The 11,985-nt window shown below is 41.0% G+C and overlaps 2 protein-coding genes across 3 annotated transcripts; one reads left to right on the top strand and one right to left on the bottom strand.

The window, feature by feature from the left end:
* On the bottom strand, window positions 1-3,961 carry LOC146577633 (neuroligin-2-like). The gene is made up of 4 exons (XM_085267690.1): window positions 3,923-3,961; window positions 2,073-2,306; window positions 1,191-1,504; window positions 1-885 (listed from the first exon to the last, which is right to left on the bottom strand). The coding sequence occupies exons 1-4, from the start codon at window positions 3,959-3,961 to the stop codon at window positions 57-59; spliced, it is 1,416 nt and encodes a 471-aa protein (XP_085123816.1). The 3' UTR covers window positions 1-56.
* Window positions 3,962-5,484: 1,523 nt separating this feature from the next.
* LOC146577632 (uncharacterized) lies at window positions 5,485-10,928 on the top strand. Of its 2 annotated transcripts, XM_085268405.1 has the most exons (6): window positions 5,485-5,714; window positions 6,604-6,664; window positions 6,777-6,825; window positions 8,412-8,567; window positions 8,771-8,863; window positions 9,801-10,928. In XM_085268405.1, the coding sequence occupies exons 4-6, from the start codon at window positions 8,496-8,498 to the stop codon at window positions 10,113-10,115; spliced, it is 480 nt and encodes a 159-aa protein (XP_085124531.1). In that variant the 5' UTR covers window positions 5,485-5,714; window positions 6,604-6,664; window positions 6,777-6,825; window positions 8,412-8,495; the 3' UTR covers window positions 10,116-10,928. The 2 variants fall into 2 exon arrangements, with proteins under 2 accessions (XP_085124531.1, XP_085124532.1); XM_085268406.1 differs by lacking the exon at window positions 5,485-5,714 and having other exon boundaries at window positions 5,886-6,664.
* Window positions 10,929-11,985: the final 1,057 nt, after the last annotated feature.

The raw sequence follows: 11,985 nt of genomic DNA, 5'->3' as shown, positions 1-11,985 counted from the left end.
GGTAGCAGAGCCAGTGTTCCTGGTCCCTAGGTGGCGCTGTGTCGGGCCTGTCCCTACTATACCCTGGTGGTGGAGTGGGGGTGGGGCAGGGTGTTGTTGTGGCCGGTGGAGGGGAATGTGTTGAAGGCGTGAAGAGGCTGCATGCTGGTGATGGTGCTGGGGATCACGGTGATGGTGTATGGCTTCATCAGCGGCACGTTGTCGGGGGCGCGGCGCAGCGCCAGGGTGTAGTCGGGAGGGCAGGCGGGCCGCAGGATGTCGTGGGGTCGCAGGGGCTCCATGTCGTGGTGAGCGTCGCGCTCCCAGTCCTTCATCTGCAGGGACATGATCTCCTCCTCCTGGCTGTGAGCCAGGTCGTTGGCGGGGCCGCCCCGCTGAGGGGACAGCCGGTGCCGGCGCATCTCGTGCCGCTTGTCACGCTTGTAGTAAAGGGCGGCGAAGGCCAGGATGTTGAGGAAGAAGAGCGACGCTCCAACTGCAACTGTCACGCTCAGTTCGGTGGAGTAGTCGCGGGTGTGTCTGGGAAAGAGGTCCTGGGGCGGGCGCTCTGAGCCCTCGGGCTCAGGATCTGATGGGAAGGTAGGGTAAGGATGACGAGTGGTTCGAGGAACGTTGTTTCTGGGCCTCATGGTGCCGGGGTCACGGCCTGCGGGGGAGCGCGTAGTGGTGGGAAAGAGCACGTCGTGCAGGCTGTGAAGATGAGGGACTAATTCCAGCCAAAAGGCCACTTTGTTAGCTCTGTAGTTGTCTCTGACACGAGGTTTCAAACCGATGTGAAGGTACTGCTTGTCCTTCCAGTTGAACTTGGTCCAGATGACCTCCTCGAAGCGGTTGGGCTTGGTATGAATGAACTTGGTGTCCTGAGGGACGGGCAGGTTGGGGTCCCTGGTGGAGCATAAAGGTTAAACGTTTCAGTTCAAAGTTATATTCAGTCTCCATTATAAGTAACATGTGGCATCAATACACTGAATACAGACAGGAGGCCCATTCTCTGTGCAACCTTTAAACTATCTAAGACCAACCGGCTGCTCTGGGATCTGGATGCTTTTGGTGAACCAGTATGTTCAATTCTTCAAAGCCACACGGGAATTAAACTAGCAACCTAGATTCAAGTATTCAAGATGACTAGAAGGCTGTCAGAGAACATACAGTAACGTGTACAGTTTACACTACTGTGACATGAGGCCTACCCAGTCTTTGCGAAGTTAGTCCAGTAAGTCATGACCACAGCGCTCAGCATCACATCGTTCTTGGAGAAGTTGCACGGGAGCAGGTCCGTGGCACCGATCATCGGTACGCCGAACACGTAAGGTATCTCGTCTCCGTGCGCGGCGTCGGCCCACTCGGGCCGCGTCTCGGTTTGGCAGTGGTGGTAGAACGTGTAAAAGTAAACTGGGGACTGAAACTCAGCATGGAGTTTGGCAGTGGCCACAGCTGGTGCCACCCACTGGTGGTCCGTAAACAGGAAGCGAGTGAGAAATCTAGAGAGGAAAAAAAACTCTTTCTGATAACAGAAGGAGTGACAGGCAGCAGAGAGGAAGCATGACTGCATTATCCAAACATGTCTGTACTGTGACTGTGGTCCGGCTGTGAGGGGTTCGCAGGCCGATCTGTCAGAAACACCGACACTGAGATTGGGAGCCCACTACCTGGGGGATGATAGCATTACTGCCCACAGAGCCTCAAAGGTTAAGGCGCAGACACGCCGTGATGTGGATGAGTGGCTCTCTTTAGCACGCTTGTCTTGTTTGATGCACTTCACTGGGCTCACATGTTACTGATTCCATTCTTTACTCGCATGTTTTAAACGCTTAAAGCACTTTCACAGCTTTTTATATTCTTTTGAAAATTCATGTGAACTCAAGCTGTCAGAATTGTAATGTAAGCTTTGATAATTGTCCACATTTGTCATTTTGACGATTATCCATTTATTTTAATGAATACAGCAAACAGAAAAAAACTAACAGATCAACAAACGCGGCTCCTAATGAGACAAAACCTGATGATGCTGCAAAATGCAGTTAAGTGAGAGGAGGCTGTAAAATGGAATAACTGAAAAAGTGGCAGTGTACAGAGGTGGCGTCCTCACCCTCTGGGTAGCCGTAGAGGTTGTCAACAAAGTTGGAGATGGTGTAGTCGAACGCCGCAGCTGAGATGCCGTCGTTGTCCTCACTGTCGTCCACAAACTTCAGCCCCTCTCCCTGGTTCACTCCTATCAAGATGTCATAGTTTAGGAGCTCCCCCTGGTGGAGCAAATAAGGAAGAACATGCTGAGTGCTGGGACAGAGCCTGTGTGCATCACAAGTCTACAACAGGAAGTGCAGCTGAAGCACAGCTTTGTGAATTGGCAGCATTTCATTTCCCAGTAAACAAAATAAAGATTAGCTGTTGCCATGAAATTCCTACTATAAAATGTAAATACTGCAATATATGCAGGGTTCATACACATTTTTAGGGTCAAATTCAAGCACTTTTTAAGCACATTCAAGGTCAATTTTCAAGCTTTTCCAGCACATTACCAAAAAAGAAGCATGTTTCACTTTGCATCACCTCAGTAAGACCTTGTAAAAATTTAAACAAATCATCTGAGGTCGATTTAAATGTCTTTTGTTCCCCTTTTGTTAAAAGAGCAGCACACAAAAATACAGAAAAAGGAAACGGTTGCCTTACATGCATATAGTGTACAAACTCAAAAAACACATTCCTCTTAAAAATGTGCAAATGTGAACAAATCAACTTGTTAGAGATCTTCATCTCCACTGTAAATAAACAACAAGCCAGAGAACAAGAAAACTGCACCAAACACCACAAACACCAACAAATTAATGTCTTCTCATCAGACATTGAAGCTTCTTTCCTGTGTGACATAAAAAATAAGAGACAGATGTTTGTTTTGTCTTTTTAACTAGTTAAGCACCCACGTTCAGTCATCCACCCATTCACGCACACATTCACGCACTGGTGATGTAGCTACAGCCACCCTGGGGCGCCACCAGGCCCTCTGACCACCACCAGTAGGCAACGGGTGAAGTGTCTTGCCGGGTGAAGTGTCTTGCCCAAGGACACAACGACCGAGACTGTCCAAGCCGGGGCTCGATTACAAGGCGAACTCCTAACTCTTGAGCCACGATCGCCCAGTGGGGACATGGGGACATTTCAATTTCCAGCAGGAAGCTCCCCCTTTTTGTTAAACCCTTTAGATCAGGGGTCGGCAACCTGCGGCTCTTTAGTCCTTATAGTGCGGCTCCGCGTGGTTTGGGGAAATAAATTAGCTGAAGTGTATTTTATTTATGTTAGTTCTTTTTTTAACTTGTAGTTCTAAATTGGAAGATTATTGTGATTTTGCAATATACAAATAAAATTATATTTTCTTATTTTTTCATCGCTCAAAATAAGCGTCACACTCGCGGAAGCCGGTGTACCCGGCGAAACGCCGTGCATTTATCGAGCCTTTCAACCCCAGATAGGCCAATTATGGCTCTTTGGCTCTTTGGGTCTTAAAGGTTGCTGACCCCTGCTTTAGATGAACAGAGTTTTTTAATTAAATACATAATCTTTAATAAATGTTCTCTTTTATAAAAAGTAGGATAATTAAAAAACTTTTATTATACCTCTATTGAGTAGAAAAAAAACTCGTGTTTTCTGTCGTCTGTTATATAATATTAGTGATGTTTGTGACAATTAATTTCTTAATCGGCTGGACTAACCAATAGTCCACAACCAGGAAACACTGAAATTTTAAGTTAAGTTTGAAAACAGTTTAAAAAAAAATACCCCATTCCAAAATGTCTTGTGACAATCTCATTGGCTTAGGGAGTGATGATGTCATAGATCTTAAGAATCTTAAGTCCTTTGATGTTTTTCCTTAAGTAGGGGTGAGAAACAGCAAGTTTTAGTTCGTTTCAGCCTACAAAACATTCACCACAAGCTCTTCAAAGTCATCGTATAGAAACTCCAACATGTTTCCAAGAAAAAAACAACCAATTCAAAAAGATTACGCCGCCTCTCCTTCCTGGCGTGGCCGGCCAATTTCCCCAAATGGCTCCTCATCCTTCCAAAGGGCGTTAGAGGAGAGTAGGAAGGAAAACTACCTTCTCCAGAAAAAAATGCAACAAATTGAAGAAGAGAAACTTCAACTGGAGGACAAATGTAGACGAATGGAAGCCCAAAATAAAGAGCTGGAAGAAAGACAACAGCGCCAGCCGGACATAAAAATTATTAATGAGGGCTGGGGAATCAAGTTTGCTCAGAGCCGAGAGCAGATTGTGCACCTCATTAAAGAAAACAGGCAAAAGAGTGCAGAACTAAAAGAAATGACCAACCAGCTCCAAGACAAGAAAACGATGACTGATAAGATACAACGGGATCTCCAATACATGGACCGAAAAAATCGGCTCCTCCAAAGACAGCTCCATGAAGCTGTGGAAGAAAAGAAAGAATTCCTCCAACAGAAGGAAGAGCAGGACAAAAAGCAACGAGACATGCAGCACGAACTGAAGAGCATGCAGGAAAAATACCGCATGCTGAAAGAAAGCCTGGATGAAACACTGCGCCAAAATAAAGACCTTCTTCAACAGAAAGAGCAACAGCAAGAAAGACTGAAAGAAGGAAAACGTATCGTCCAGGACTTTGAGTCTAAAAATCTAAAACTGCAAGAGTTTTGTAATCAGCTGGAGGACAAAGCAACTAAAGTGGAAGAAGAAAAGGACAAACTGGAGAAACGCTGCTCACAGATGCAGAGAAGGATCGATCAGATAGCGAGAAACAACTCCGAGCTCGTTAAGGGGATTTTGGTGGAATTCAATAACTTGAAGCGTGAAAACACTCAAATGCAGGCGCAAAAACAACAAGAAGACAAAATACATGAAGACCTGCAGCTCACGCTCCATAAATCCAGAAAAGAAACGAGCAGTTAGAAGACAAGCACAAAGAGGTCCAACAGAGAAATGCAGACATGCACAAGGACAAGCTGATACAGGAGGCAACATCCAAACAACTCAAAGACAAGCTTGAAGAACAACAAGCAACATTGGAAGAGGTGGAACAAAGATGTGAGAAACTTGAAGAACAAAACGCAGAAACCATCGATGAGCTGAGAAATCTCATCCTGGAGAAAAAAGCGCTCGTGGAAAAGTGCATGAAAAAAAAGAAAAAATGGTTCCACTTGTTCCGGAGGAGAGAGGCTACTGCTTCCTCACCTGATGTAGCCTCGTCTTGCTCCACCTCTGTTAACCCCCCCAACCAGTCCCGGCCGTTGACTGTCCCCTCCTGAGCCTGGTTCTGCCGGAGGTTCCTGCCCGTTTAAAGGCAGTTTTTCCTCCCCACTGTCGCCAACTGCTTGCTCAGAGGGGATTGTTGCACTCAAAAAAGTCAACTAAGGCAGTTGTTTGATTAATTCAATAGACATTTGTCTATTTAACATGAACATATTGAGTTTAGGTTTTTAAATCATTATCAGTTGTTGGTTTAACATAAAATAACAAAAAGTTTAATGAACTAGATTTGCATTCTTCAGTTCAATTAAATGTAATTATTTTAAATCAACAACTCTAAAACCGATGCCTAGTGCGCATGCTCAAACTTCCCAGAAGTGAAAAGGCACCGATGCCTAGTGCGCATGCTCAAACTTCCCAGAAGTGAAAAGGCGGGAACGCGGAGAAAGTTATGTGTTCAGTGAACTGCCATTTCCCCCTGCGGAATCTTCCACAATACAGGTAAGTAATAAATAACTCAAAATATCTTAGTCAAACGAAGTTGTTCTGTCCGTTAATTGTTTAACAATGTTTTTAATTCCAAATGTGTAAGTTGTCATTAGACAGCGGGAGTGGCGCAAATGCAGTGAAAATCTGGTATTAGACGGTGCCAATCGGTACCGTCTAATACCTGATTTCTAATCCGCTCTGGGTATATTTATACTATTATTAGCATTTCCACTTCATTGTTTTTCTTTTTTTTTTTTACCTGTTTTTGCAGTTAGTCTTATAGTGTTTTTAGCGGTTATTGATATGTTTAATTCAATATTTAACACGTTTGTAATTCACTTTCAAAGTAAATGAAGTTAGCTAAAGCTAGTATGGTTGTCTCATTGAACTTTTACCTAGCTCTGTTAGCATTCACTTTGGTTTTAAATGACAGTTATTGCAAGACATGGTCTTTGTTCACTTTTTTTATTATTATTTGCATTTTTTCTTTCTTTCTTTCTCCTTTTATTTTAAGCATTCGGCCTCTCACAGTAATGCAAGTTAAACTAGCATGCGCGAGTTGCTAAATATTAGCTGTGTCCAAATTCAGGGGCTGCATCCTTCGAATTGACTTGATCGCTAGTGCATGGGAAAAAGAGCATAAACACGAGGTCAGAGGAAAAGGCAATGGCGGATAGTTATGAAAATTGCCTGTCGGACCTTTACCGCAACTACCAGCATCTTTATTGCATAGTGTGAAACACTGCTATTACATTTGGCAACAGATTGGATATTTATCTGTGAATTTTATATTGCAAGAGGTATTTATATGTATTTGTATTTTTTTTTATACATTTGCAACAAAGTAAAAAAAAATCCACTGGAATTTTTATAAAATAATTGTCTGTTTTCTTTACCATAGTAACACCACAAAGAAAGCTGACCCCTTTTTCTGATTGTTTGTGCCTCCTCTTTAATACATGGTAAGCCTTTTACCATCATATATTTATTATGATAGTTTTATGATTTAATCAAAGTGGAAAAAAAGGTGCCAATAAAACCATCCTTAAAACTGCTTTTCTTTTTTTCTTTCAGTGACTTGTATGTGGCAGTGCAAGCGTTGTTCCATCAGGGAGAGTAGTAGGTACAAATTATTGAAACGCTGTACAGGGCTCGCAAAATCGCTAGCCCGACGTCCTGGGACTAGCGATTTTTCCAGTCGGGCTACCAAAATCTATCTCTGCCCTGCCCGTCCGGCTTTTGTAGGAAGGAAAAATATATGTCAATGCTTTTGCATTCTTTCGGAAATGTAGCTGGGTAATTATATCATTGGCATCGGTGAGCCACTGTCAATATGTGACATATTGAAATCGCGTTTGAATTTGCGCTTGTTTTTTGCTTTCACTTTGCAATCGTGCGAACTGTGTATAGAGAGCGACAGGACTGATCTGTGAGTGATGATAATTTGTGCACCAATTCCTCTGACATTGTCTTATCAATCGTTAGCTTACTATGCAAGCATGACAAGTGAAATCTCCCGCAGCTTAAACATGTGAGAGGTTGATCGCGCAGCGAAGAGAATCGCTGAGCTTATGTGAGTGCGTGTGTAAAAGCAGGAAGATATATATTTCAGTTCTGCTGAGCCAAATAAGACAGGTCAGGGTGAAGAAGTGACAGCCAAAGAAAAGCTTACCACAAAACGGAGAAGTTATGACAAATCAGACTATAAGGCAAAAAGAAAGTGCAGCTTTATGGTTTCATGGACAAAAGGATTTCTGTGGCTGCAATATGACGAGCTAAATAACCAGGGCTGCACATAAGTGGTCCGCAGGTGCGCATTCGCTGTCAAAATAAAAAAACACGCACAAGAGAAGAAGTTGCAACGCGTGCTTGCGTACATAAGATTTTCAGGAGGAGGACAGACATTTGTTTAGAACTCTTAAAGATGTCAAGAAGCTCCTTTAAGCAATTACTTTGGTGTTCCTCCACCTCCAAAGAAATGTCAGAAGGAGTCCGAACCACAAAAGAAGCGCGTATTCTCAGAAAAGTGGTTGAAGGAGGTGAGCTGGCTTCAAACAAATGATGAACGCACAGATGTGGTGCAGAATGTGCCGTGAAAATCCCACTCTAGCGGACAAAAACAGTGCTTTTTATATGGATGCAAACGCGCGTTGCAACTTCTTATCTGGTGCGCGTCTTTTATTTTGACAGCGAATGCGCACATGCGGACCACTTATGTGCACCCGTGTAAATAACATAATGTTCTGCCGGGTGTGTTGTTGGTTTTCCCTCGATTCCTGAGTCGACAAGCGCCTTTGTTACTGGGACCAGTAATTTTAAGAAAGGCCCCCATTAGAAATGGATTATTGCTCAGTCTGCAATATCTTTCCCAGAACAAACACCAATTGCAAATAATATACTAAAAATAAACCTGAACAAATCTGTTTAGAACAGCATACTATGTTGCAAAGAGTGAACTACCACTGGTGCAATTTAGCAGTCTTTGCAAACTTCAAAAAGCAAATGGCCCAGATCTTGGTTCCACTTGCCTCTTACTTGTGACTTTAGTGGAAATTTCAAATTCAGGATCTGACACAGACTGATTCATGTTCTACACAGACAGCACTGATGTCTGCATGGTCTTCTAAAAGCAGCTTTAGTCAGCTTAGATGTGAAGTGAGTGAAATATACAGTTGAGTTTTTAATCAATGTATTTGTTCTCTATTGCAGATTGACAAGGAGTTTCTGCGAATCACCACAAAGCCTCTGCTATCTACTTTCTTTGCCGAGCTTGACCAATACGCGCCACGCTTAATGGAAATCTTTCTAACCAAAGGAGGGACACGTGGAAAGAAAATAAGAGGTCTCATGCTTGCCATCTCCAAGGTTTGTATTAGGATTGAGTAGACTTTGTCATAGGCAGCAAAAATAACTTTTATTTGGAGATGAAGTTGTCAATTTTGTTTCAGCTTAACAAATGGTACATGCCAGGTTCTAACCTAAAGAATAATTATGCAAGTTAACTGATTACCATAGCTTTAAGAAAAACAGCCTGGTTTTGGCTCATATTATCTCCTCCTCCTCTCCAGCATGACAACATCCATACCAGACGAGCATGCATCTTGAAGTCTTTGTGCATCTACCTAAACGAAGACTATGAGAAGTTAATAAAGGAGTACTTGGTGAGTCACTGTGACAGCATGTTGACCGTAACATTCTCATACAAATTGTGACGTTGCCTCAAATGCAAATCGTTAAAATTAAAATTTTGAGATTAGCAACAAGACACCTGGTATTGGGGAAAGGATGTCTTGAATACCAAACAGTATTAAGCGTTGCAATAAAGAATTTCTGGGATTTGGTATTGGAAGGAAAGAAATTTATGCCTACTTAAACTTGATACACAAACATACAATGCATTTAACATGCATCAAGACAATATTGCTTTTGAATCTGTACTTGGATTAAAACAAGTCCTGTTGTTTTTTTCATTGCTATGGTCATCAGTATTTGTAAATAGAAATGTCTATGAACTTTGAGCTGTTTAGTACTAACACTTTTATTTTAGCAGCTGAGTTAGCCTTTTCTCGAGTCCTGTCCCCCTAAGTTACTCTTGCTACGTCCGACAAACAAATGGTTTCCTCTGCGCACCAATGGGTACCCGAATGTGCAAGCAGACATGCTTCATAATGTTCGGTACAGTTACCTTGGAATGGGGCCATACACACTGTTTAATCCATTCACGTTGTTTTTGACTTTGTGAATGGAAAGAACACAACTCCTCCAGACACAATCTCTCGGCGTATCGGTGGGCACACCGCTTCTCCATCTTGCTTGAGGTTAATGTTTGTCAGACACAGTAACGGTTGCTATAATGTGTAATTGGACAATGGCCCTTTCGGGGGAGGGGCCGGTGAGAGGTCAATTATGCCACCTCTTTTGACATGAGAGGTGTATTTTATAATTTATGTATTGGAGTAATTACTAACAACTACTTTAGTGGTGTAATTTTCTGTTTATTACTTTAACTACAGTACTTGGATTTTATGAACAGCATAGAAACAGTTGTTTAAACAATCTCTTAAATTTTACTTTGTTGTCTTATACTTTTTCATGTAGGATACGGACAGCGAGGCAAAAAGCTGCATGGAGCAAACTGTGATGGGGGTGTACGTCATCCAGAAGGAGGGTGCTGAACCTGAAGATGACCCAGAGGACGTTGGTGTCCTGATTGAGGGTGTGGAGGCTAACACTGATTTGGGTAACATTGCACAAGCATGTGCTCTGTTGTTTGGACTCGTATACTGTTTGAACCTGAGCTACCCACCAGAACTTAAATGCACCTTTGAAGTCCTCCAGAAGATACTTTTAAATCTTGATGGACAAAAGCTGTCTTCAAAGGCACAGTTTCTGAAAAACAAGCTTATGGGGTGAGGGCACTTGAAAATGACTGATAGGTCTTGAATGGTTCATTGGTGCAATGGTGATTTCCAATATATAATGGTAATATTTGAGTTGTTTATATTTTTTTCTTTCATTTAAAATTTTTTTTTTTAAGTTTTTGGATTCTCTCTGTTGGGCAATTCACCTTTTATACAGCACTGCAGATGATTTTTGTTTGTCCTTATATAGATGGCTCAAAATGGATCAGAAGTACTGACAGAAGTACTATGTTGTGTTTATGTGTCAAGGTCCTGTAAAGTTTAAGACCACTGCCACCTGTTAAGTTCACTGTATTATTGTTTCCATTTTGCTTGCTAGCATGTTTTAAAACACAGCAAAACTATATTGCTAGCTGTGGAGGACTGCAACCAAAATTAAAAAAATAAATACAGAAATGTAAAAATTGGTCAAACTAATAATTATTTCAATGAGATACACCAAACAAATATAGATTTTCATCACCTATGGATTGTTTTGTTGTTGTACTGCCCCCAAATTATTTCTAATTATTTTATTTTTCCAAATTCACACAATAGTAATTCTATTTTGTCACATGTTTTAACTTGCCAAGTGGGAGATGTATTTTTTATCTTTTAGTTTAATTTTTTTAAAATGCAGTCGATATATTGAGCAAATTTTGCATCTGTTTTTAGTTGTGGAAGCTTTGGTTCCAACATATTACCTATGTAAATAAGTATTCTAACGTTTTACCTTTTGAAGTGTCATAATGCTTGCAGGTGTACAAAAATGGTAAGCTTTTATATTGTCCACTAAATCCAGTTAATAAAGATAATGTTATCATAATCTGATTGTGACTTTTTTTGTAAAGTAGTGGGTTTCTAAATGTGTAACAAATGTAAACAAATCTAATTGAAATAATTTGGTTGAAATGAGTGAAATCATTGACTTGATTAACAAAGTAGTTGTTGAAACAACAAGATTTAATTCTGTTTTCCTAAACTTTTTAAATTGTGTAGAATGAATTAAAACAAATTTCACTCTACATACTTAAATAAATCACTTCAAATCAATGTAAGTATAGTATGTTGATCCAACGTAATCTGATTACATTAAACCACCAAATGCTAAATGTGTTGGTTTGACATGATCGAAAAGGGTTTATTGTACTTGGTTAAATTGTGTGCAAAAAGGGTGCCATGATTAAATTGTGTTCATCCAACAACAGATTTTTTTGAGTGTGGGCTTTTCTCTCCTCTGCCTTGTTTCTTCATTTACTTGTTTAACTTTTTTCAACTTATCTAAATAATAAACCAATTAAATTTATCCTTTGAGTATTTTTCATCTCATCTTTACAGAATCTTTCCAAAACATTTTCAAACATTCAGATCTGTCTTTTACTTTCTTCTTGAAGCCTCATAAATGGTGAACTAAAAACCCGGAACATGGTTTGAAACATAGTTTCAGCTGAAACTGGCATAACATGCTGTGTGTGTGTGTGTGTGTGTGTGTGTGTGTGTGTGTGTGTGTGTGTGTGTGTGTGTGTGTGTGTGTGTGTGTGTGTGTCAGGATATCACTAGTTAGGTCATCATGTTTAGACTCATTCACTCCAAAATTATTTAGGCCAAATCTTTAAAACAGTGTCATTTCATACACATTTTCAATTCACTTCAATCGCACAAATGCAGAAATAATTATTTGCAGTATCTTATTTATTATGAGAATGTCATGCCTGATCATTTGTACCTACACCACCAAAAATGGGGGCAAAAGGGAGGAGATCATGTTTAATCGGTTATAAGAAAAGGTCAGAAATATAAGTGCCGACATGAGCAGTGTCCACAGAAACCTCTGACTCTCAGCTCAAAGCTCATATAAACCATTTCTACAACCAGCAAACAAA

The sequence above is a fragment of the Mchenga conophoros genome, linkage group LG3 (assembly GCF_057382185.1).
Source record: "Mchenga conophoros isolate Kocher_MC1m ecotype Shallow Benthic linkage group LG3, M_conophoros_male_GT1.1, whole genome shotgun sequence".
In the NCBI taxonomy this organism is placed as follows: Eukaryota; Metazoa; Chordata; class Actinopteri; order Cichliformes; family Cichlidae; genus Mchenga; species Mchenga conophoros.
The sequence above is the reverse complement of the archived record's forward strand: the minus strand, read 5'-3'. Positions and strand labels throughout refer to the sequence as shown.